At 37.7% G+C, this 25,981-nt stretch overlaps 1 protein-coding gene across 9 annotated transcripts in view; it reads left to right on the forward strand.

Annotated features, from left to right (window-relative positions):
• Positions 1-25,981, forward strand: part of WDR33 (WD repeat domain 33) — a 110,578-nt gene that overhangs the window by 72,846 nt on the left and 11,751 nt on the right. For 5 of the 9 annotated variants that reach the window (XR_009491064.1, NM_001206078.1, XM_005202212.5 and 2 more), the window contains 10 exons: positions 16,943-17,069; positions 18,210-18,364; positions 18,454-18,532; positions 18,954-19,064; positions 19,434-19,528; positions 19,733-19,819; positions 20,051-20,190; positions 20,859-21,011; positions 21,640-22,728; positions 25,484-25,592. Coding sequence is in view for 8 of the 9 variants with exons in the window: in NM_001206078.1 (NP_001193007.1) it covers positions 16,943-17,069; positions 18,210-18,364; positions 18,454-18,532; positions 18,954-19,064; positions 19,434-19,528; positions 19,733-19,819; positions 20,051-20,190; positions 20,859-21,011; positions 21,640-22,728; positions 25,484-25,592 (2,145 nt within the window). In the remaining variant the exon portion in view is untranslated. Of the gene's footprint in view, positions 1-6,207; positions 8,548-16,942; positions 17,070-18,209; positions 18,365-18,453; positions 18,533-18,953; positions 19,065-19,433; positions 19,529-19,732; positions 19,820-20,050; positions 20,191-20,858; positions 21,012-21,639; positions 22,729-25,483; positions 25,593-25,981 lie in introns of those variants that run through there. The other 4 variants (XM_059876316.1, XM_059876338.1, XM_059876353.1 and 1 more) reach the window with 4 other exon arrangements.

Below are 25,981 nucleotides of genomic sequence, written 5' to 3' on the forward strand. Positions count from 1 at the left end.
AGGCTTCCCTGGTAGCTCAGCTGATAAAGAATCCGCCTGCAATGCAGGAGACCCCGGTTTGATTCCTGTGTCAGAAAGATCCCCTGGAAAAGGGATAGGCTACCCATCCACTCCAGTATTCTTGGGCTTCTCTGGTGGCTCAGCTGGTAAAGAATCCTTCTGCAATGCGGGAGACCTGGGTTCGATCCCTGGGTTGGGAAGATCTCCTGGAGAAGGGACTAGCTTACACTCCAGTATTCTGGCCTAGAGAATTCCATGGACTGTATAGTCCATGGGGTTGCAGAGAGTCAGACACAAATCACTAGCTGGTTTTTTGAGTTCTGGTTAGGTAAATTTATACTTGGTGAATATATAAAATATACTGAGATATTCCATAGATACAGCAGAATATTCTGTCCCAATCTTATTACTACTAGGTTTATAATATCTTGAAAAAATATAAAGGCCAAAAAAATGGTACATCTCTGTGGTGTGAGTTATTTGAGCATTTTAAATAGACGTTTTACTTTAGATTGAAATCACATTCTCCAGTTTTAGAGAGATTTATATAACTGTCAATGTGGTCACATTATAAGTCCTTATTCTGTTTTTCTTCAGTCTTTGATTTTCTCCTTTTATTTTTGCCTTTTCTGAAAATTAGTAAATGAAAAGTCATTCTTCAAGCACAGTAAGGTTGAGAAACCTTCATTCTGCCACATTACTTTTATTTGTGTTTGGTGTGATGGCTGAAGATGAGAATTAAATACCAGAAACTGAGAACTGCGTGGTCCCACACTCCTCACCATCACACTGGTCCCACAGAGTGCAGACAGGCGGTGTTGCTGCAAATACCTGGCTAACCTACGTTTTCTCTCTGGGAAACATTGATGACTCAACTTAGTGTGGCTGACTGGCAAAGAAATACATAAACTGTGGTTATGCATTTACACAAGTGTGTTCAAAATACAATCAAGAGACTGGAGCCCACTGTCAGTATTTACCTTTTAAGAGGTGTCCTCACTAGTTAATATGGGTTTATGTTGACTTTTCCACATCTTGTCCTGTCACCAGAAAGATTACAGATGATGAATACAAATTCAGGCTGACTTCCTAACACTTACTGAACCTACATGTGGATATTGTTTGCAACCTTGGCTTTGTTAGCCGCACCATTCCCTAACCAACCAGGCTGAAGACCACATGCAACATTAAGATGCATTTGTTTCCATCAGTTGTTCATGGCAACAAGTATATTCTGTGTAACACATGGAGGTGAGCTTTGGAGAGAACTGTAATGTCTGGATTCACACATTCCCACCCTGTGCCACATGGAAGGCTGAGATCTATGATACATCAGTGTTGGGGGAAGGGAGGGGTGGACAGGTAAGGAAAGAATTGGGTGGGATTAATTTTGAAACTTTACTTTAGAATTTTCTACCTTTTACAAAGGTAATAAAGGTTCATAAAACGTTCAAGCACTTAGAAGTAAAAAGTCAGTGTCTTCCCCCTCCTCGAGAGATAATCACTATTTCCTTCATGGTTTGGTGTGAATGTTTCTGCAACTCTTATGCATCTATAAAAAGACGTTGAAGAAAACCTACTAAAATGAGGTTATACTACATGTATTATTTGGCTATTTGCTTTCCTCACAACACAGTATATCATGATCATGTTTTCATGTTGTTACTATTCCCGTTTTCTCAGGTAACTGCTCTATAACATTTCATAGCATGTGTCGATCATAGCTGATTTCACCATTATCATTGATAGGCGTTTAGGAATTGCAAGGAGTTTTCCCATAGTTGTGCACCAAGCTTTCTGTACCTTTTGGTTGTTCCCACTTATGTAAATTTTCCTTTATGATAGAATCCTAACAGGAAACTTAATGGATAACATTCAAACTTTCTTTTGAAAGATACTTCTGAGATTCCTCACCATCTTGGAGTCATTAATGATTAAGAATGTTATTATGGTCCAGCCAAAAATTATAGATTCTGTAGGCTTAACATTTTAGAAAATTTCTACCATTTAAAAATGTAAGCTTATTTTATTTACGTTTATTTTGGGAGTTCTTTTTTACCGTGCCTCGAGACAGGTGGTTTCTTAATTAGTTCCCTGACCAAGGATAAAACTCACTCACCCTGTAGTGGAAACTCAGAATCTTAACCAATGGACTACCAGGGAAATTCCTAACCTTATTTTACAAATTTATAAATAAAATGCACATGTAGAATTTTCTCCGGCACCACAGAGGGATGGAATTTGGACAGTCCTTCTAAACTGTTTATTTCTGTGGTTACCATCAGAATTTAAAATAATACATTTCTTGGTATATCTGCCTGACACAGTACCTGTTTACTTCCTATCATGAAAGGTGAAGAATTTCAAGTATTGACACCACCAGTCATGCCTTTGTTCTGAATTATGGTTGCTTTGATAGTTTCTCATATAGCTTTAAATGTTCTTAGTTCTTTATTTTTTGGGGCTGTCACCTTTATACAACATTCCTTGACTCACCATTTTGTTACCTAAGGAAATCTATGCCCTCAATGTCTTTCTACCTTTTTTTATCTGTCTTTATTTAAAAATAAACACTAAAAAAAACCAAACACTCCCAAGGATTTTTAACTACTGAACATTCTTAAAAAAAAAAGAAACCAATAAGTAGAATTGTGACTATGAATGATCCTACTGATCTCAGTGTTATCAGATTTATAATAAACTGTGTGGGCAGTTAAAAGTTGTCCTACTTGAATGTCAAGATCAAGTGAGTCTGTTTTCTTAACTGTTGTCTTATAAACTGTTAAAATAATGTCATAATTTAGTTTTTCTTAAAATTTCTAATTTCTTTTCTTTCTTAATGGCACTAAAAGCCTTTATCATAGGAAGTTTTTAAATTCTGCGATGACAGTAAATATTTTGTTTTTGCTTTTGAAGATACTTTTCACCTGTTTCTCTGACTTCTTGCTCTAATTTGGACTGATTGTCTTCTGTGCCTGCAACTGCAGACACACTGGGACTTCTTTGCCTTTCCTTATTAAGTCCACTCCCTGCCTCCCAGTTTAGTAAAAGATATACTCTGTTTACCACCTTCGAACAGTGCTTGAGAGGTAAATACCAGATTTCTTACATCTGGAGAGGTCTATAATTTGTCATCATACTTGACTTATAGTTTGGGTTTCGAATTGTGAATTTGAAATCCTTTTCCCTCAGAATTTTAAAGGCCTCCACTACCTTCTCTCAGTTCTGCTGATTAGAAATCATATGCTATTCCAGTTCTCATTATTTTGTATGTAACCTGGCTTTCCCTTCTGAATGTTTTTTAAATCATCTCTTTTTCTCTGTGGACTTTTTTCTTTTTTAATTTAAATTTCATTTCTTTCTCTCACTTTGATGTGCAATCTCAAATCTTTATTCCATTCAAACAATTTTTGTCTTTCTTTGATTATCATTTCCCATTATCTCTGCTGTCTTAGGGATCTCAGTGTTCACCTCTTGGAGCTATCTACCTTGTATTACCTTTTCTTTCATATTTTCTGCTTCTGTCCTTTGCTCTAAGAACTGGGGGATTTCTTCTGTTTTATCTTCCAGAATACAATCTTCATTCATGCCCAATCTGATACTCAACCCTTCTGGTGAAATGTTTATTTTATCCACTTCATGTTTAGTTTCAAGACCTCCTGTTGGCTCTCTGGCCTTTCCATTTTTAATGGTAGTCTTGTTTTGTTGTTTATTTGAAATGCATGTACCCTTTAAAACTCTTCACATAGCAACTCAGGTGTGTGTATATGTGTCTTTAGTTCGATTAGGTCTGTTCTTCCTGTGTTTTCCCTAGAATCACTTGAGTTTGTTTCTTTTTCCTGGTCTTTCTTCCTGTTTGATTTTTCTCAAATGTCCAGTGATCCTTAGTTGGCCAAATATTTAAATGAAAACTTAGGTTGGTTAGTAAAAGTCACAGTCTTTTATTTCTTTTGCAGTTGAGAAAGTCGACTTGCCCAGAACACTCCTCTGTCCATAGTAGACCTCACTATAGACTCTGTGTGTGCCACACTCACGGGTGTATGTTTGTGGGTAGTGAACTAAATGGGGAAGAACAGTCTTGGCGTAAACAGGCAACTACCACAATTGCCAGAGTAAGTGTGTTGTGTTCTGAGATGGAGTCCTCAGTTTATTTCACTCTTGGTTGGATGGGCCTCCGCTCTTCCCCCTCACCTTTCCTCCTCCTCTCCTATCTAATCTCCCCTCCCCTTTCTTTCTTTTTCACTTCTCCTTTCTTTTTCCTCTCTCCAGGGTCATAGTGTGGCATTGGCACAAGCTTTGTGCTTTCCTCTCCAACTTTAAGTCCTGTCTGGGATTTCTTCCCAGCTACCTTTTGCTTTGTTTAGAAACCATTGTCTGGCTTTAGTTGAATGCAGCTGTTCTATATAAATGGGAAGGCAGGAGGAGAGCCTGGACAAGTTGCTCTATGGAGAGTTCTGTAATTACCCTCATTATAGTATCACAGCCTTTGTCACTGAGCTGTCCCTAGATCCTGTTTTGTTTTTTTTTTTTAAAGGCCCCAACAGTCCATTCTGTATTATGGGTTTTATTTTCTGCTCTGGTTTATTCATCATGAACCCATCTATTTTTGGAGCATGTCAACATTTTAAGTTGAAGTTTTTTGAAATTTTCATAAATTTTATAGTCAGTGACAGTCTTGGAATAAGTACATCCACTGTAAATTTTTAAAAAGTAATTTAGGAAGGAGCTTGGGTACATAATTTTACTTATTCTATTATCTGTCATCAAATGTATTACCTGTTTTTCTTAGTTAATTAAAATACAGTCATAATAAATGCAATGATGACTTCAATTTTGTAGGTCTTCCAATTCTGAGAAAATAATGGCATTAGATCAAGTCTAATACTTAGGTTGGGTATTGGTAATTAGAACTCATGGGTTATTTGAAGATTGAAATTTAGGAAAATCTTAAGAAGTCTGACTTTTGGGAAGTACTTTCCAGTGGATCATTTTCTGCTTTCCCGTACTCTGTCCATGGTAGTGACAGCTCTTGCTGAACAACTAACTCTACATGGAAATCTGTCCTTGTGGTGAGCTTTTTCCAGGAAGAGATTGGATCAAAATAAAGAACTTTTATAATTTGACTATTCAAAATGTGTGCTAGGCATGGTGCTAAGTGCTTCATACATTTCGTTTCATTCTTGAAACTGCCCCCAATAATTGAGTAATCCATTTTACACATGAAAATATTAAGGTTTAGCAAGGGTTATGTAAATTATATAAGGCCAGAACTGGTAAATGACATCTGAGGTTTAAACAGATGGTTTACTACAAATCTTTTCACTATTAACCCTTGTATAGCACATGAACACTAAACATAGTACCTACATAAAATATATTTAATATATCCTTGATTCCAAATGAAACTGTTCTGACACTGTACCTGTGGGCCTGTTGGACAAATCTCATTTTATCTCTTGATTATTTCTTCCAGAGGGAAGTAAATATAGTAGATTGTACGTGAAGTTGAGAATCTGTATAATTCACTCTTGACACTGCTCAGAGAGGGAGGCAAAATAAAACACTCATCTGTTGTTTTCCCCAAGAACACTCTTTTGTTTTGTTTGTTTTTGAACTCTGAGCTTTTCATCATTCATTCAAGTACAAGAAGATGGCAAATTTTAAACACCTCCATGAGGAAATCATGGTGTTCTTTATAATATGTTACATTTAATTTGAGCTGTTTTGGATTTTCACATTTCCTAATAAGCATTACTTGGTTTCCACATTTCTGGAATAGTTAATTTTTTTTTACTTCTGAGATCTATGAGTGAAATTCTGAAAATTTATTATATGTCTTCATTTATAGTGAGTCTTTGGCTAGATACAGAATCCTAGATTCCAAGCTGCCTGCCCCTCTCATTTTAGCACTATCAAGGTTTTGTTTCTGTGTCTTCTTGCTGCCAATGTTTTGATGAGAAGTTTTATGGTAGTTGTGGAATGGCCCTCAATTGGGATTTATCTCATATTTCTCTCATGACTGGTTTTGGTGTGGTGTTCTGGAATTTGGGGAGGAGATTCACAGAGGTAAAGTGCCACTTCTGTCACATCAGAATATGAGGTGTATACTGTCAACATGACTTAATGTTGACTTTGATCACCATGTTGAAGCAGTGTTTGTCAGAGTTCACCAGTGTAAGGCGACTTCTTTCCCTCTTCTCCATACAGTTCTCTTTGAAAGGAAGTCATGAGGCACAGCCCACACCTAAAGCATTGGGAATTATGCTCCACATCCTTGAGGGTAAACCTAAGTTGTTTGGAATTTTCATGTATGAGTGATTCAGCTGCTCTCCTCCTCTTATTTATATCACTGTGAACTAATGGATATTTATTTTATTGGAATATGTTTTCATTATGATGGAAACTAGATAACATGACCAAGCTTCCAGTTGAGGTTTTCTCCATTATCTATTTCTGCTTTGAAATAGAAATGAAAATAATGATCAAGATCCAATTAGAGTGTACGGCTGTATCTGAATATTCTTTTGTAGGAAAAAACTCCTAATTGTAGTTAGAAATTACACAGCCTTCTGGGACTCATGTGATATACACTTACCCCAGCAGTATTTAGGGGTTCACATAACCTTTTTGTTCTGATATAGATAAATTTCTCTAACTTTGCCATTGTTACCTTCCTTTCTTCCAAGGCATGAGTAGTAGTAGATGGGCAGAATTATATAGGGAACCACATTTACCAAAAGTGTGCAAATATTCCCAAAAAGATTCTGGCAAAACTCAAGAGATTCAGAGTACAGTTGATACTGTGCATGGCTATGATTGCCCTGGGGTTAATAAACTGTACTTTGACCTGGATTATGTGTTGTGTTTATCTATCTAAACTTTCAACTTAAAAAAAATGGTCTCTTTAAATGGTCTCATTCAGCTGGGTGAATCATAGTTTTACCTGTTTTCAGAAGGAAAGCTTACCTTTGAAGTACCCAAAGGTATCATTGTAAATGGTTTTGTTTTTTCTTCTTTATTAGGAGCTTCAATTAGGAGTTATCTTCATTCTTGGCCAAGGTATCTTCTGGCATTAATTAGCTTTATTATTAATATTGCATAGGACTGCTCTTTCTGGTAGTCCTATTGATTCTTTTAAAGTTTTTTTTTCTTTTTTTACATTTTCTTTCAATTTTTCAAGCAATGACTATGCTTTTTTCTTGACCCTTTAAAAGAATATTGTACCATCTGTATATTACTGTTGAATTGGGTATATGCATAGAAATGTTTGCTAGAGAACCTTTGACTAGCTAATTACACACAGACACAGACACACACACAGACACACATACAGACACACACACACAGACAGACAGACAGACACACACACACACACACACACACACACACACACACACACACACACCCCCCCCCAGTGTACCCTTTCTTAAAAAGGACTTTGCTGCTGGTTTTTGTGTTGGATGAGACACCAGTTATCTCCCATCTTAGACAAATAAATGGCTGAAGTGCTTTATAATATTTATTGTTAACATTCATCAATGGGGCAGTATATCAGCAATGAGGCTGAAAGAATATTTGGTTGTTGCATTCCTTCTCTTTAATCTTCTTTGATAAATATTCTCCAAAATAGCCTTGTATTTTTTGAATACTTTAAATTTTTTTTTTGAATACTCTAAATTTTTAATTGGACTCAAATTATGCACTTAGTCATATATTCTTTTTTTTTTTTTTCATTTTGTCAGAAGTAGTTACATGGCATTAATTTTATGTGTGTTTGATTTCAATTTTTAAAGTACTTGACAATTTCTTTTAGGTCAGCTTTTGTCAGTACTATATAAGCACATGGTACAAACATACAGAAACCATTTTCCTTGCATATGCAAATTAAATATGTACGTTAAGTAGAAGGTTGGCAAATTTATGATGTATCTACTTCCTATTCCGTATGAGTTTTTCTGTTTGTACACCCGATGCTCTTCTGACACTATATCTTCTACAGTTTTTTATAACCTGATAAACACTTCTGTGTTACCACTCAGCTCTGTCAAACCCTTACCTTTTGGCTTACATATTTATGAATTTTAAAAAGAAGTACACATTACAGATATGGTTAAAGGGCCTTTTACTTGTTCCTCTCCTGCTCCAAAACTGTCTGCTAACCTGAATTTCCATTCATCATTTCAGCTAGCATTTCAGAATTTTGCAGATTAGTCTTTTGAGGGGCTTGGAAGTATTGGAAGTATTCAGGAAGAAAGACTCATGGTCAAATTCTCACCTACAGATGTGTCATATACATTGAAAGCCTTGTAAGGCCCTCAGACATGGAAAGAAACTTGTCAGTCTTTAAAATTCAGCATTGCCCAGCTATTTGACCAGAGAAACCCTTTACCCATGATTCTGTGCACTGTTGCTGCTTAGGAGATGCTTTGTGTAAGCACTGCCTAGAGGTGTACTCTTTCCAAAATTTATTTTCCATTTAATTTAATTTAATTAAATTAATTAATTTATTTATTTTTCCATTTAATTTTATAGTTTTTTTTTTTTTTTTTTAACTAACATACCTTTCTGGATTTAAAAGACAAAGATAGTAATTACTCCCAATTGATGTTCAGTGTTGGATCAAGTTTAAAATCATCCTACAAAAAAGGAAGGTAAAAGTGCTAATAAATCGCATATTCATTGACCAATGTACAAGTAACTTAATGTTCCTTAATTTTTAAAATTCTTAATTCTGCTGATCTGCTGAAATGTCTGGCTATGGACCATGACTACACATTCCCTTTGCCTTAAACTGAACTGTTATATTTTCTGTTTTTGTGGCTGAAAGTAGCTTGAGTTTGTTGTTAATGTTTGACACACTTTCTTGAATAGCAATTCTTCAACTGTTAATGTTGTGCAAAGTGGTACTTGAATTTTGTTTGCTTTTTTTCCTTCCTGTATTAGAAAATCTTGGTGTTTTGTAAGCTATGTATGAAAGAAAACTTTCTTAAGATTTGTTCACATAATGATCTGATCCAGGAAAAATAAAATGGGGAAATGGACGCTATTTCTGACCTTCAAATAAAATTCTGTATCTTGCTTTTCAGACTGTTCACCAAGCCTTGGGACATATGCACTGTCTTAAGGCAGGGCTGTTTACCAATGTGGGCTAATAGGTCCCTTAGGGTCTGGTGAGGCTGTGAAGGAGAGATGAGGTTCTTAAAATGCATAGGGGTACTAAATTCACACACAGTTTCACAGAGGCCAGGGAAGCTCCTGTAAGGGAAGATCCAAAAACAGACCTTATTCCTTTGTTGGCTTCTAGCCTTCACTGCACCATACTTTATGGTTCTGGAATCAGTTCAGTTCAGTCACTCAGTCGTGTCCGACTCTTTGTGACCCCATGAATTGCAGCACACCAGATTCTGGGATAGGAAATTATTGATAAACAGGAAGCCTCCAGTTTCTACAAAAATAAGCCAAATAGCTAAGGACATCTATCCTGTTATTCCTAAAATTTTAGGATTTATTAAGAGTCTCTGCGTTATATTTCTAGGATAGCCTTTAAAAACAATAACATCTAAACATTTTACCATTAGGAAAATGTTTTTTTCCCTGCATTCTGCACCTTATTTCAAGATAGTTACGTGACACTTACTTAAAAAGGTTTTTTATTTGTTTTGTGGACAGCTATCTCTAAAAAACCTGTATTAATTTTTGCTGGCTTAATTTCCATCTATATTCAGAAAACTTTTTTAAGCATTAACTTTCTTAAAAGCTTTTGTGCCTGGACTTTGTGGTTCCACAGATACTTCCCCAGAGTTCAGTTCTGTTTGTTTGCCTGATCACCTACTTTAGAGATTGAGCCCCTGTAATAGGAGCCCAATAAGTACTGTTGAGCACTTTTATTTTGAATTAGTGAACAAGTGAAAGATAGATGAATGCATGAAAGAGTAATCAGGTGGAATAAGTAAAGTTATTAATCTCCCCATTCAGTATAAATTCTAATGCACAATTAATGGTTTCTTTCAGCAAACAAGTGTATGAAGTAATAAGCTAAACAATTCTGGGTGTCAGACACTGGTTAACCCACAAAGCAAATGCTACCTGTCTCCCAGAGATGCTAATTCTGTCACTATTCGTTTAGCGAGGATCCTGAAGGAATGTTTAGCTACCGAAGAAATGATGCAGAACTCACTGCCCTCAAAACTTAAGTTTGAAAATGTATGATTAGATTAATTTGGAATTTCTTTGGGTGGAGTTGAGTCATGGTTGTCACATTTAACAGGACCTTGCTCTTCAAGGTCAATGTGATTACTTCTCAGGTAAAAGTAATTCTTATTTTTGTGTTTAGGTTTCACCCCTAAATTCTTTCCATATTTTCAAGATGGAAAGATATTTAGAAGGTTTCCTTCTGCACCCTCCTCATTTACATTTGTGCAAGCAAAATTTGATAAACAAAAGAAACTCTTTGCCCCTTTATATGGATGTTTTATATTTGGTGAGGTGAAGGGAAGATTGGACACGGGAAGGAGGCAGTCCTGGCTACCAGTGGTCAGTGGACTAACCCAAATAGGCCTCAGTTTTCTCTTGTAAAACTTTTACAAGACTTTATAACTTTGCAGGTCTTCACTAGTTCAAGTATTGATTGAAGATAATTTTTTGTTGTTGCTATCATTTTGTAACTGAGATAGTAAATAAAAATAATGTGATTATGGAGATTTAAGAAGAAAGTTTTTTTAAAAAATAAATGTCTAAATCAGTGTTGTCCGATAGGACTTCTTGTGGTGATGGAAATATTCTATATTTATGCTTCCGATATGCTAGTCATTAGTCACATGGGGTTGTTGAGCACTTGACATGTTGGTAGTGTGACTGAGGGATGTATAAAAACATTTAAATAGCCACATGTGGCTAATAGCTACTATGTTGAACAGTGCAGGTTAAATTCTTAAGTGTTTATAAGCATTCAAAAGGAGTCTCACATGTAGATTTATCATGACAGTCTTATTTTTCATTTGATGAGTTGCAACTGGCATATATTAGAATTTGGCAGTTGTACCTCCAAGTATCAATATTGAAATTTTTCTTCAAGCACAGCCTCCATTTCTAGTTGCTGTCAAATACAGCCAAGCTGGGCTTCCTTGGTGTCTCAGAGAGGAAAGAATCTGCCTATAATGCGGGAGACCTGAGTTCTATCCGTGGGTCAGGAAGATCCCCTGGAGGAGGGAACGGCTACCCACTCCAGTATTCCTGCCTGGAGAGTTCCTGAACAGAGAAGCCTGGCAGGCTACTCTGTCTGTGTGTGGTCTGTGTGGTTGCAAAAAGTTGGATACGGCTGAGTGACTAACACTACTACTGCTACTACAACCAAGATCCTTGTTACCTTTCTCAGGGATCCTAGAGTTTTTATTTGGCAACCATGTGCCTGCATCACTGGCTTCTTAAAGCTCTGCCATCCTAATGATGATTGTATGTGTTTGCTACAATCTACCTGTAGACTCCCATCAGTACCCTACAGATCTATACGTTGTTCCTTTATAGTATCTGGAGCAGGTTTGGTGTTGTTGAGAGTTTTATCTTTGTATTTTTTATAAGCTTAAACCTGAAACATTTAAATGTTGCTTTAAAAAATATTTGGTCTTTCATTGTTAAGAAGTTTTTAGTCCTAAAATCTTGAGCCATTAGCAAGATGTTTTTACTTCTAAAATATCTAGGTCACTAGGCCAATAAAAAGTCATCATGTGGATATATATATATTAATTGCTTTAGCATTAAAAATACCGCATTCTTGAAATTTCCATGTTTGTGGATAACAAAGCACTTTGAATGATTCTATCCTGAAATTATCTTTGAAATAATAAAAATTATTTTATAGGCATTCTGTAGGAATAATGGTTGAAATTGATAAGCCATGTGTTTGGGACTCAAGTCATTTTTCCATGAGATAATAATTTATATAAGGTTAAGTTTTTATATATGGCATGCTAGGTCACAAAACCTAATATCTTTGAACTTAATTCAGTCATACCAAGTCCAAAAGCTTTCAATGAAAACTTGCATTCCCACAGAGGCTCTGAAGTGTATCTCCCTGGGACCCTAGGCACTGGTTAGTTCTGTACTGGCAAACCCAAGTGCTAACTGGCGTCAGTCAGTCCTTGAGTTTTGAATAGAAGGAAACCAGAGGCAGTTGCCGTTATATAGAGTAATAAAAGCACATGTTGGAGATTTCAATCAGTATAGAAGAGTAAATTGCTTCTTAAACCCGTACCATTTCTTCTCCCTACACTATTAACAGCTTATGTTTTCTTCTTTACAAATGGAGCTAAAATCTGCTTCAGATATTAGAAATCAGGTTTATTGAGATATAAATTATGTATAGTAACATTTACCCTGTTTAGGTGTACAGTTCTATGAATTTTAACAAATATATGCATGATAATCAAGATATATAACATTTTTGTCCCTCCAAAAAGTTCCTTCCAATTGCCTCATTTTTGTAACCATCACCATAATCAAGATATAAAGTCTGTCACTCCAAAACGTTTCCTCTTTCAGTTCCAACCTCAATTTTAATAGCTGTATTGTATTGAATTATATTGATGTACCTAAATTTTTCTAAATAGCCCTTTATTGATATAGATTGTTTCCAGTTTTAGAATTCAAATAAGGTCCAATAAATACCTTTAAATATAAATCTTGGTGTGCTTTTTACAGCTGCAAACATGGTAGATTCCTACCAGAGGGATTACAGAATTAAAAGCTGTAAGCATAAAACATTCTGATTGGGCCAAAAGCCCCCAGAAAGTTGTGCTAATTTCCTTTTCAACCAGTTGTGTATAAAATGTCTATAACTCATTAACAGAATCCGCCTGCCAGTGCAGGAGACATGGGTTCAACCCTTGGGTGAGGAAGATCCCTTGGAGAAGGAGACGGCAACTCACTCCAGCATTCTTCCCTGGGAAGTGCCATGGACAGAGGAGCCTGGAGAGCTAGTCCATGGGACTGCAAAAGAATCGAACACAACTTAGTGACTAAACAACCATCTTAACACTGTGTCACCAAAATTAATTTTTGCCAATTTGATGGATAAGATATTACCTAGCAAAGTAGCTTGCATTTTTTTTCTCATTTTAAAAGCACATCAGAAAGTTCATACACACAGTATCTACCCATGTTGTTTATGACTAAAACCACAATATTTTAGGAAATGTGGATAGAAAAATCTTACCTTTATTCTCACAATTTCCAGTATAATTTTCCTTTCCCGCTTATCTGTATGTACATTTTTATAATAATTGTTTATGTGCATTTTTATAATCATCTTTACAGCATATGCATTGTTTGTGCATGTATAGTTTGCTTTTTAAAAGTCCACTTTATTTCAGGGCATTTGTCTTTGTCCCCAGAAGCTTCATTGCAGTAGTTGTACGTTTCTTCTGTTTGGGGGCTGTGGTGCAGTTGATTTAGTCATTCCACTTCTAAACTATTTTATACTTTTTTACTATTATGAACAAGGCTTCAAATACCATGTTTTGAAACTAAGTTTTAAAAAATCCTTTAAAATTATTTTCTTAGGATAAATTTCTACTTGTTTGATTCTTCCGGATTTAAATGTGTCATATTGACAGGAGAGGGTAGAATTTCATCATTTGAAGTAGTTTTTGTCTCTTCATTGGGAATTCAGTAACTTTTTTCCTGGGGAAGGAATCAGTTGCATATTAGTTTCCTTCTATGCCAGCTCAATCTATTTATTTTCTCCTTTTTCATGAAAAATTATGAAAATGACTTACACTACTTGTAAAAGATTTCATAAAGGTAATCAATCCATTAAGTAAATTAAAATTTTTAATTGACTTTTTTTTCTCCGAAGACCATTTGTTTTCAGTATTTTAAAGTTAGCAGATGACACACGGCGAGCTGCCCTTGCCCGTGCTCCCTCCATGCCCAGCCCTCACGCTTGTGGCACTTGCTGTCACCACACTCTCGCGTGTCCTCTCAGACACACGGTCTGTATTTTCAGCACGTGTGTGTCCTCTGTGTGTGTGCGTCTCTCTATTTAAACCACAAAGGTTAGCAAGCTACACATACTTATTGTACATATCTTCTTAGATTATTTGTATTTATTTTTTTAAGTAGATAATATATGTACGTTTTTCAAAGATAAAATAATGAAAAGATTTGCATAGTCCCCCTTGTATTTCAGTACCCTGTCTGAAATATACCGTCCTTTGGTGAGTCTTTATGCATAGAAAAGCAGATATTCAGTAGGAAGGTACGTATTTTTGTTTTCCTCTGTAACTCTCAAACTGACCTTTCACATGTAATAAGGCAGTATGGAGTAGACGACAAGAGCAGTGGCTTAGGGGCCAGCTTGTTGCATTCATATATCGGCTCTGCCACATATCAAGTGTATAATTCTGGGCAAGTTAGTTAGCCTATCTGTGCTTTGTAATCAGATGTAAAATTATGGCTCAGTATACATACTCTGCTTAGAGTAGTACCACACATAAGGAGTATATGTGTTTGCTACTGCTATTATTTTTATTATTAGGGACAGTGACCAATAAAATAATATTCAAGAATCAGTCCAGACCAATTTGACTTATATTAGTGATATATATGAATATGGTGGCTCAGACGGTAAAGCGTCTGCCTACAATGTGGGAGACCCAGGTTCAATCCCTGGGTTGGGAAGATCTCTTGGAGAAGGAAATGGTAGCTCACTCCTCCAGTATTCTTGCCTGGAAAATCCCGTGGACCGAGAAGCCTGGTAGGCTACAGGCCATGGGGTCGCAGAGAGTCAGACATGACTGAGCGACTTCACTTTCACTTTCTTTTCAAGTTCATTTAACAAAAAGGGATGAATGGGATTTCTCACTTGTTTGAATTCTATTTAAATATTTCAGAAAACTTCCAAAAACAAAAGTAAAGCAACTAAAATATACTTTGTTGTTCCTTTCTTATGGGTTGATAGGGTTTTTTTTAGGGGGGGTTTGTTTTTGCATGTACGTTTTTAAACAAGTATACTTTCTTTATGTAGTAAAAGTGTCTCAGAGAAAGTGAGGTAGAGGTGACTGCTAAGAATATGAACTTTTTTTGCATAGTGCATCACATTTAAAAAAATACTTTCTCATGCGCTTTCTACTCAAATTTGATAAAAATACATATCTATACAATATTAAATTTTAGGTGATAGTGACCCATAAAGTTTTAAAATTCTCTGGTCATATCTTTTAAGGATAAAGTTATTAATAAGATTTAAAGTTCTTAAGGCAAGCAAGAGGCCGGGAGCTTGATTTATATTTCTATCCAGTTTTTCCATCCTTAGCTCTTAATGAAAAAAATTAAGGGAACAACAAAACCTCTTTCCCCTTTCCCTTTGTTGGTTACAAAATAATATATATTAATTGTAGGAAATATAAAAGCAGAAGACAGAGAAATAATTACCTTGAAATTACTATTCAGTTTAATGTTGTAACAGCTTGGTATCGAGGCTTCTTGCCTTTTTTCTCTATGTAGCTGGACACACAGTCCCTCATGTTATTAATTTGTTTGCTTTCTACAGTGATAGCATCAGGAATGCTATACACAGTTGTTTTTTTTAATAAACTTAGTATTATGATCACTTTAATCATGCTGTTATCTATAAAATCATTTATAATAGGTGTATCATGTTCCATTGAGCACATATGCCATACTGAAATTTAATTTGTAGTATATTTCCTACTCAAGAGCATTTAAAAATAAACTATATCAGTAAATATCCTTACAAATCAAATTTTATGGACACACATTATATCCTTATGATCATTTCTGAGACATGGAGTTATTGGGTTGTAGGTCATACTCTTTTTTTCATGCTTTTTCATACACATTGCCAAACTGCTCTCCAGATAGTTGGTACCTTCTGAGTGCTTACTAGCACAGGGATGGTCTTTAGTTAAGTCCTTGCCTATTTGAGGTGCGAATTCCCCTTCTCTCCAGTGCCTCTAGAACCATCTCTTCTTCCTTCCTTCCCGATTTTTCTGTTCTTCTGTATCCTTCCTCCTTCCCACTTCATAGAAGCTGGATTTGATCCAGGTTAGAGAAGGAGCTATTTCAAATGCTGTTTACCTCTCTCCATTTGCTTCTTAGTGCATTTGCTGTGTAAAATACTCTTGAGGCTCTTTTTTATGGCAACCAAGTTTTCAAAAATCATGCTCTTTTTTTTTTTCAGTTTTGTAAATTCTGATTTTTGCTTTAGTGATTTTTAGTAAGCTTAGTCTATTACGCGTGTGAAGTAACTACAGTGGTTAAGAGAACTACTATCCCTAATCCAGGAGACTGGGTTCAGATTCTAGCTCCTGTTCTTGTTGAAGAGAACAGCTTTCCTCAGGATTTTGTGAGGATTTAAAGAGGTGATGATTGTAAGTGCTTCATACACTGCCTATCATATAGTGAGCACTTGATTGTCTAGCTTTTATTATCATCTCATCTGACATAAGTGTGAGTGAAACAGGGATTATTTTTCTCATTCTATATTTCAGGAAATGATATCAGAAAGATGGAATGCTTTTCCTATTGTCACGTCTAGAAAGTGATGATGTCTGGATTTATAACTTACGATCTGTAGGGACTGCTGCAAAGTAGGAAAGCTAAAGTGAACAAGAGTTGTTTCTAATACTTAGGATAATACACAGAAGATCATGAAAAGTTTGAAAAGCTTTATATACAGGGGCCTGAGAGGTAAAGCTTCCAAAAAGTCTTGACTGGCCTACCAGCAAGTAAGTGAGAATAGTTCCAGAAGAGAAATGGTTCCTGTGCCTTGTGGCATAGGACAGGTTGCATTTTAAAGTTTAAGAAGACTGAGCACTAGGATCAAAACATTTAATAGATTTCTCTACTTTGGTATAAATTAGAATGGAGTCCTGTTTTAAGTATCTATGTTGATTAGGTTTTTATCTTAACTTGTTTCCGACAGGGCACGGTGCTGATGTGAAGTGTGTAGACTGGCATCCAACGAAAGGGTTAGTTGTTTCAGGAAGTAAAGATAGTCAACAGCCAATCAAGTTCTGGGATCCCAAGACTGGGCAGAGTCTTGCAACACTGTAAGTGATAGGAACCCCACCTTGATCCTTAAAAAAAGGGGAGCACAGCTGACTGGATTGTTAACTCTTAGCCTTCTTTCCTCTCATGTATTCCTGAAAAAGTAGTGTAGACAGTAGATGGATTCTTATCTATAGGCCTTTTATTTATTAAATATGGTTTCTCTCTGAATTCCTCATCAAGTCAGGCTTGATGTTTGTTCTCCCACATACATGTAAATTTAATTTGGGTATCGTGGGGGTGAGGGGTAGGGAGGAGGTGGATATTACTACCACTCTAGGTTACTCATAACACTGATACACTTGGCACTATATAGAGTTGATATGTGTGCCACGTGTGAGACAGCCCCCTTTCTCCTTCTCCCTACAGCTCTTCAGAGGTAGGGAGGGAAAAAACAGAGGGAAACAGAGAAGTTTTCCCTCTGTTTTTAAATCAGTTTTAATTTTTTTTTCTGAGGTGTTTAGTTACAATGCAGCCACATCGTAAAATTTTCTCTTTGACTCATCTGTGAACATTCACAGTTCATTTAATATTGATTGATTGTTGTTGATTTTTTTTTTCCAACTAAGCAGCTGTTTCCTAGTCCCTCTGATTGAGAACTGAGCCATGTCCAGAGTGAGCTGGTTGGCAGCAAGGCTGCTTTGTTGCACAGCTCCAGTGGCCACGAGCAAATAGAACACGTTGTTAATGGTGCTCCTAGGAGACGTGTATTGTCCTGGCCTCAGCAGTTGCAGAGTCTTTAGTTCAAATTAACCCTCAAACTGTCTCAAGTTCTTTTTTAACGTTTGACTTAATAAGAGCAGGTTATTGAATTTCTAAAATTTAATGAGTTTTATTGTATATTAATTTATGTGTTCAAGTGCTTTCCTTGCTTCACAGATAAAATTTTCTACCCAGTTGAAGTTCTGCTGCTGTTTTAAATTGGTCAGTAAAAACTGCTTAGATAATGGACATTATTTCTGTCTTTGACCTATTTCTTTCATGTATATTTTAACGGTAGTCCTGTAATGTTACATGCGTTATTACTTCTAGGCCAAACTTCTTCCATCTTGACTACCGTGTGCTTTTCAAGAAAATGACCATTGATTTACACTTGTTTTGAATTCTGACCAAGGATTATATTCTTGGTACTTTGTTTCTAGTCATGCCCATAAAAACACAGTAATGGAAGTGAAATTAAATCTCAATGGCAACTGGCTACTCACAGCATCACGTGACCACCTCTGTAAACTTTTCGACATCCGAAATCTGAAAGAAGAGCTTCAAGTCTTCCGAGGTCATAAGAAAGAAGCTACAGGTCAGTAGCTATGATATGCTTCTCATTCTATCACTGTAGAATTCTGACATCCTAATAATTTTGTTTTTCTCTATTGTTTTTGTTTACAGCTGTGGCCTGGCATCCTGTTCATGAAGGACTTTTTGCCAGTGGAGGGTCTGATGGCTCTTTGTTATTTTGGCATGTTGGGTATGTGGCACTCACTACATAAAGAAGTTGTAAATTATATGAAGACCACACCCGAAAGTGAAAAAAATGATAGTGTGTTGTATTTTTCTCTGAGTGTTCATATGTCCTGTATCTGTAAACCCAGTTTGGAATAGAAAACATAGCACTTCTCTTTCTGGCTATGGAAGTCATAAAGGGAGAGGAAGACCAACTTCCTTGTTTCCTGTGATAAGGTAATTTCTAAGGCACTTCCCCTCTGAAGTGCTCTTTGGAAAAATGTTATTGATCACAACTGGGTACCTCTGAAACATGTGGAATTGACCAGATTCAAAGTTACCAAGTTTGGTAGCTTTGTATTACGCTAAAAGAAAGTACCTTCTTTGGCAGAGGAGAAGCTGAGTAACTTTTGTGAAAAAGACTGCTTTCTGTGGTGCCGTTACAGAGTAGAGAAAGAAGTGGGTGGAATGGAGATGGCCCATGAAGGAATGATCTGGAGTCTGGCTTGGCATCCCCTTGGACATATTCTCTGCTCAGGCTCAAATGACCATACTAGGTAAGCTTTATGTCAAAAGTAACGAGGAATTGCTGTGTTTATGGAGCAGCTGGAGATAAATGCATATTTAGTCCATTCATAGATGAATGTATTTATTTATTTTCTAACTTACTTTTAAGGACATGTTCGCAGTGGTTTATAAATACACATATTACAAGGAGATTGAGTATTGAATATGACTTTGTTATTTGAATTTTGTTTTACCTTCTAATTTGAAAAAAACTCTCTACATTAAAAATTTTTAGAATAGGGCATTTTAAAACTTTGTTGTTTTTGCCAGAGGACTGCTTACTACTACTGTTAAGTGCCCAGAGATACACTGAAACTCTGCTCCTCTCCTCCTCCCTCCAAATACTTTTATTTTGACAGCAAATTTTGGACCCGAAACCGACCAGGTGATAAAATGCGAGATCGATACAACCTCAACCTATTACCTGGAATGTCTGAAGATGGAGTGGAATATGGTGAGGTTCTTGCATGTTTATTCTTCTTTGAAATATGATATTCTGTAATAAAAGTGTTAAGTATTGAGAAGATTATGTAAAATGAATTTTAGTTTTATAGTTTATTGATTTATGAATCTCTAACAATTTTTATCAAGTGTTAATTTTATTGGCCCACTACATTCATGAAATCTCTATTAACAATGGCTATATTCCTATTTATAGATGACCTTGAACCTAATAGTCTGGCAGTAATTCCAGGGATGGGAATACCAGAACAACTAAAATTAGCTATGGAACAAGAACAGATGGGTAAGAGAAGTTGTTCCTATAAATTTAACTTTTTCTGTAATTTTACCTGTTTCCTATAATTGTGATAGTAAGTTATTTTGAAAATGTCAAAATGATGTATGTTGAGAAGCATTGATAAAAGTGATATAAGCTGTATAATATTTAGAATTTGTTCTTTCAAAAATACATTCACTGGTGAGGTGGCCATTTTCTTTCATTTCCTTGGCTAACCGCTTCTCTTCTTGGTTGCAGGGAAAGATGAATCAAATGAAATTGAAATGACAATTCCAGGTTTAGATTGGGGAATGGAGGAGGTAATGCAGAAGGATCAGAAAAAAGTGCCTCAGAAGAAGGTTCCGTATGCAAAACCTATCCCTGCTCAGTTCCAGCAGGTGAGCAACTCCAAGGGCACCCTCATCCCCTCCCCATGCCCTCCTCATGCGCTGGGGAACTGGTGAGTCTCACTGATGTGCAAGGATAGGTCTCCCTTATATTATCTCATCTGTTGAAGGTATGTCTGTCTGTACTATAGACTTTGTGGAGCTTTCTTCACGTATTTCAGGCATTATTAGACATAGTCTCCATCTGCTGCTTTGCAGTTAGTGCTGAGTTTGTCATGAATCTTCTCTGGATATTCTTTTATTCTCACCTTGTTATTATCCAAGCTATTGGAAGAAGAAAAGAGACTTGGAGTGGAAAGAGTATGTTGACACTCGTCAGCATATTTTTTCTGTCTTCCACTTTGTTTGTCCCTCACACAATGTGCAAAAGTGTACACGCCCTTTTGAAGAGGCAGGCAGGCTTTGCATCTTAATAGCATGTGAAATCTTGCAGCTTTTTCAACTTGGCAGTTTCTACCTAGTAATGTGCTTTGCCTAACTCTATTCCTGTGTCACTAAGAATTAGAGAATTAGAGTTAGCAATAAAGATAATTCACCAGCTGCATGAACTTGTATTCACCAGGTTGGAATGAGCTGGTGATATTATAGAATGGTTTTCTCATTCTGTCATTATAATTTACACACTTAGGGTATACTTTAATGTTCTCTTCATTCCCAAGGCATGGATGCAAAATAAAGTTCCAATTCCTGCCCCAAACGAGGTATTGAATGACAGAAAAGAAGACATTAAATTGGAAGAGAAGAAAAAAACACAAGCAGAAATCGAACAAGAGATGGCCACATTACAGTATACTAACCCACAACTTCTGGAGGTGCGTGACACTTTTGAGGGAATTCAAGATGATCTAAGAAAGTAGTGGTTAATGTTTTTTTATTGATCTGCCCTTGAGGAGAAGGAAAGGAACTCTTACATGGGTCAGATGAGCAGTATAATTTCTTATTGCTACATTAGGAAGCTAGTTTCTAGCAGAATCCTGTTTCTAAGACTTTTAAAACCAGACCAGTCAAGCAATGAGTAGACCTCAGTTGAACATACATTTTTAATAGACAAGGTAAAACCAACAGTTTCAATTTGGAGTCACATATTTATCCATAGATAAAAGAATTTTCTGTTAGCTTTAGAGCAGGTGGTTTGTTCTTTTTTTTTCTACCTTGGAAGCTACTTAGAATGATAAAACACTAGTAAATTGTTGTGCTTTCCCCGATCAAGATGGATATGAATAGTCCTGGCTGCTGTTTCCCAGCACCTGGAAAGAAGCATTTTAGAGTCTGGAAGCCTGAGTACCTTCAGAACATATGAATATCATATGGATTCTAGTTATAGTTGGGGCATTAAGAGGTCAATCAATAATGTCTTTATGTTTGTTTTGAGATTCCCCAAACTAAGTGATAGTAATAATGTCATATTTATTAGCATGCCTTTTCTCTCTTTCTTTCTAGCAACTTAAAATTGAAAGACTTGCACAGAAACAGGCTGAGCAGATTCAGCCTCCTCCTTCATCTGGCACCCCTCTCCTGGGACCCCAGCCCTTTCCAGGACAAGGTCCAATGTCTCAGATTCCTCAAGGTTTTCAACAGCCTCATCCATCTCAGCAGCTGTCAATGAACATGGCTCAAATGGGGCCTCCAGGTCCACAGGGACAGTTTAGACCCCCTGGACCACAGGGACAAATGGGACCACAAGGCCCTCCACTGCATCAGGGAGGTGGGGGGCCGCAAGGATTCATGGGACCACAAGGGCCCCAGGGACCGCCCCAGGGGTTGCCAAGGCCTCAGGACATGCATGGGCCCCAGGGAATACAAAGGCATCCTGGACCTCATGGCCCTCTGGGACCTCAAGGACCACCTGGACCCCAGGGTAATGCTGGTCCTCAGGGTCATATGGGTCCTCAGGGCCCACCTGGCCCACAAGGTCACATAGGCCCCCAAGGCCCACCTGGTCCCCAGGGTCACTTGGGCCCTCAGGGACCTCCTGGTACTCAAGGTATGCAGGGACCACCTGGTCCCAGAGGAATGCAAGGACCTCCCCATCCTCACGGGATACAAGGCGGGCCAGGGTCTCAAGGGATCCAAGGTCCTGTGTCTCAGGGACCTCTGATGGGATTGAATCCAAGAGGAATGCAGGGTCCTCCAGGCCCCCGAGAGAACCAGGGTCCTGCTCCCCAAGGGATGATGCTGGGTCACCCACCTCAAGAGATGAGAGGACCTCATCCTCCAAGTGGACTGCTGGGACATGGCCCTCAGGAGATGCGAGGTCCTCAGGAGATGCGAGGCATGCAGGGCCCTCCACCCCAAGGATCGATGCTGGGCCCTCCCCAGGAATTGAGGGGGCCTCCAGGCTCACAAGGTCAGCAGGGGCCGCCCCAGGGCTCTTTGGGACCTCCACCCCAGGGTGGCATGCAAGGGCCCCCTGGACCTCAGGGACAGCAGAACCCGGCAAGAGGGCCACATCCATCTCAAGGGCCAATACCATTCCAGCAGCAGAAAACAGCTCTGCTAGGTGATGGGCCCCGGGCCCCCTTCAACCAGGTATTACTTATTTCCAACTTGTAGATATTACACTTTGGGAAAATACACTCCACACTGAGGCAGCACTTCAAAATGCTGTGAAAGGAAGGAACAGCTGGTGTAGACGTCTCAGGTAGTGACAGTGGCTTGAGAATAGCATCATGGCTGAAGGAAGAAAGAGTAATTAAGTAGATCATTAAATATATTGCAACAGAATCTTTACTCTCAGCCTCTTCCAGAAGAACTCCCGATTGAATACAGTTCATATTTGTCTCAGGGCTCTAAAAGAGCTGTGGTGCTGAGGAGGGAGCATGGGGGCTCCAGGTCTATTCTGCTGCCTTTTCTGGGCTCTTTATTTCATAGGCTGGTGTTTCATGGGCTTCCAGACAACTGAGCCACTGCCTGCCAGCTCTACTTTTAAGATAGTCTGGGATGTTTAACTCTTGAATATACTGTAGACTATGTTCTCACTATTTTCATTTCCTTGAATACTTTTAGAGATATGAGTTCAGAATTGCATGTTTTCAAATGGTGACCCTTTGGATGAAACTCTATTCAAATTGTTTTTAGTTCACGTATAAGAATATTTTCAAGAGGAAGTATTTTTGCAGAAATTTTCTTGGCTCTCTTTAGAGAATTCTGTTACTGTCAGCCAAGTTTTTTTAAACCCATCTGCTGAGCTGTGCTTGAGAGGTAGTGGAAGTTCAGTTTTCTTGGGCCGAATTACAGAAGAATGCATGGGCACTGTTTGGCTCTGTGGGTTTTTATGTTTTACTGAATTTCATAGTCTGAAAGAATTATTTGGGTAAGAACAACTTTGTTTGTGTCCTTGAAGTCAGTCATGGACCAAAGTGAGTGAATGAACCACTGTTGATTCCCTGGGTCTTCACCTTTTGAAAAGCACTTGATTCCCGCCGAAGAGGGCCTGTTGTGGATGCTGTGTGTAGAACATACACCACCTCTGAGTGTCTGTGATGTGAAGGTGACCAGTGGATTCACCGAATTAAAATAACTAGATTATGGTCCTCTTCAGCACATCTTCCAGAAGTTAAAAATGGCATAGCAATGAAGAATTTGATGGCATTTGAATCTATTTCCAGAATTTATTGGGCACATTTCAGAACTTAGGATGTTTAATAAATCTAAGTTTACCATCCAGAACTGTCCTAAAACTTAAAAATATTTTATATTTTATTAATACAGTGTATATTTGTGTGTGTTTTTTATATTCAGTTCAGTTCAGTTGCTCAGTCGTGTACTACTCTTTACAACCCCATGGACTGCAGCACACCAAGCCTCCCTGTCCATCACCAACTCCCGGAGTTTTTATATTATATTTATATTATAAATATTTATAATATTTACCTACCTAACCTTATGTTAGTGAATGAACAGCTTTCATTTTGTAGGCTAAAAATATGATGAACTTTAGCTATCACTTTGCGACTGAAATTATATAAACGTGTCAGATTCCAGAGGACAGGTCTGTGGGAACAATTTAATGTTTTTATTGTATCATATAGTAGAAGATTTTAGACATGAAAAGCAAAATGGCTCTAAAATTTAATTTACCTGTAGAAATACTGGAGTGAAAATGGAGGATTAATACATTAGAGGGCATTTCACGTCTCAGAAGTTGTCTGATGAAAAGCTTTGCTTATATTTCTTATGCTGATATCTGACTTTCTTCACCTTGATCAGGTCAGTTATTTAAGCCAATCATTATAATTGGTTAAATTTAATGGAATTGCTTTCAAGTGTTAAGGTGATAACATGAAAGATGTTGAAAAGAGCTGCCCTCCAGTAAAAGGCACAGGACACAAAGGCGTGTGGACGTTAGTGGTACTGAGTCCATGGTGGCAGTGTTTAACTGCGGAGCTTGAGTGAGTCCTGCCGAGGCTGCTCTTGTAGCTAGTTTGAAATGTGAAAGCAGTTTTGCTGTTGATGGTAGGTTCAGTCACTAATGCATTTTTTATATGAAGGAATGACTAGATGTATATTTGATTATTTGTCAAGAGTCCAGATCCAAGATCACTGGACAGTGTGGGGAATCAGAATTTAGAAATGGCTAGGTAAAAATACAGAATATTATTTATTCTGTGGAACAAGGACTAGGAACAAGCTAAGGTTGAGCTCTGGGGCTGCAGAGCAAGGAGGTTATGAGGATCAGAGCAGCAAGTACATGTCAGACAGAAGCTGTGAGAACTCAGGAGCCCTGCTAGCGAGCAGTGGGTGCTGGGCTCAGGGGAGTTAGCCAGTAGAGAGAAGGCAGTGAAAGGAGAGAGCAGTGAGTGAGCGCCTTGCTCAGCAGGGGGCCCTTTCCTATGCTCCTGCCCCCATCTTTTAAACCTAGTCATAACCTTTTGAGAGGATGAATTATTTTCTGTAGCTGGAAAGGGATTATGGATGCAAGAGCAGAGTTTACCTGTCCTGGAAGGTCTCCAGGTCTTTACTTTTGCCAGAAGTTCCATCTCTGTGTAGTGTTGTTTTTATGTTATGATTTCCGACTTTCCATTGAGGTTTTGGCTTGGAATTACAACTGAAGATGTAGCTTTAAATAAACCTATCAGCAGGTTTGAAATATATGTTTCCTTTTATTATGGTCAGAGAAATATCTTCTTTCCCCCAATATAAGGACGGTTCTGCTAGCTGTTTATGTATTGCTGGAAGATTTGCGGCAACGTAGTATTTTTATCTTGTCACATTATGATAAAATTGCTGTTCATGAAGCATAAGCCTTTGATTTCACACCCCCGCTTTAAACACATCTTTTCAGGAAGGACAGAATGCAGGCCCCCCACCCTTGATACCAGGACTAGGGCAGCAGGGAGCACAAGGTCGCATCCCCCCTCTTAACCCTGGACAAGGACCTGGCCCTAACAAAGGTAAATATCTGCTCGGCTGAATAAGAGATTATATTCTACCTCCTTTGGGTAAATTTTTCAATAGTTTTACTGGTAAGTAATTGATAGAATGTGATCATTTGAACCTCTAGGAAAAATAAGAGCATAGTCAATTCGGTCATAGCTTTGCCTTATGCTGTCTTCATAGATTTGTTTTGGTTAGCCTGAATGCTGCGCAGAGGGCACAACTCCTCACTACCAGAGGCGGGAGATGAAACCGCTTGGACAGCCACCAGGAGAGCAGGGCCTGTGCTGCAAGCCAGCCTTGTCCTCCTGGGAATGGGAGTGGTTCCTGTGTTAATCCAATGCAAGTGTATCTTTTTAGCATGCCAGAAAACTGAACTGTTTCGGTCTGAGTTTTTGATGGGATA

The sequence above is a fragment of the Bos taurus genome, chromosome 2 (assembly GCF_002263795.3).
Source record: "Bos taurus isolate L1 Dominette 01449 registration number 42190680 breed Hereford chromosome 2, ARS-UCD2.0, whole genome shotgun sequence".
Taxonomy (NCBI): domain Eukaryota; kingdom Metazoa; phylum Chordata; class Mammalia; order Artiodactyla; family Bovidae; genus Bos; species Bos taurus.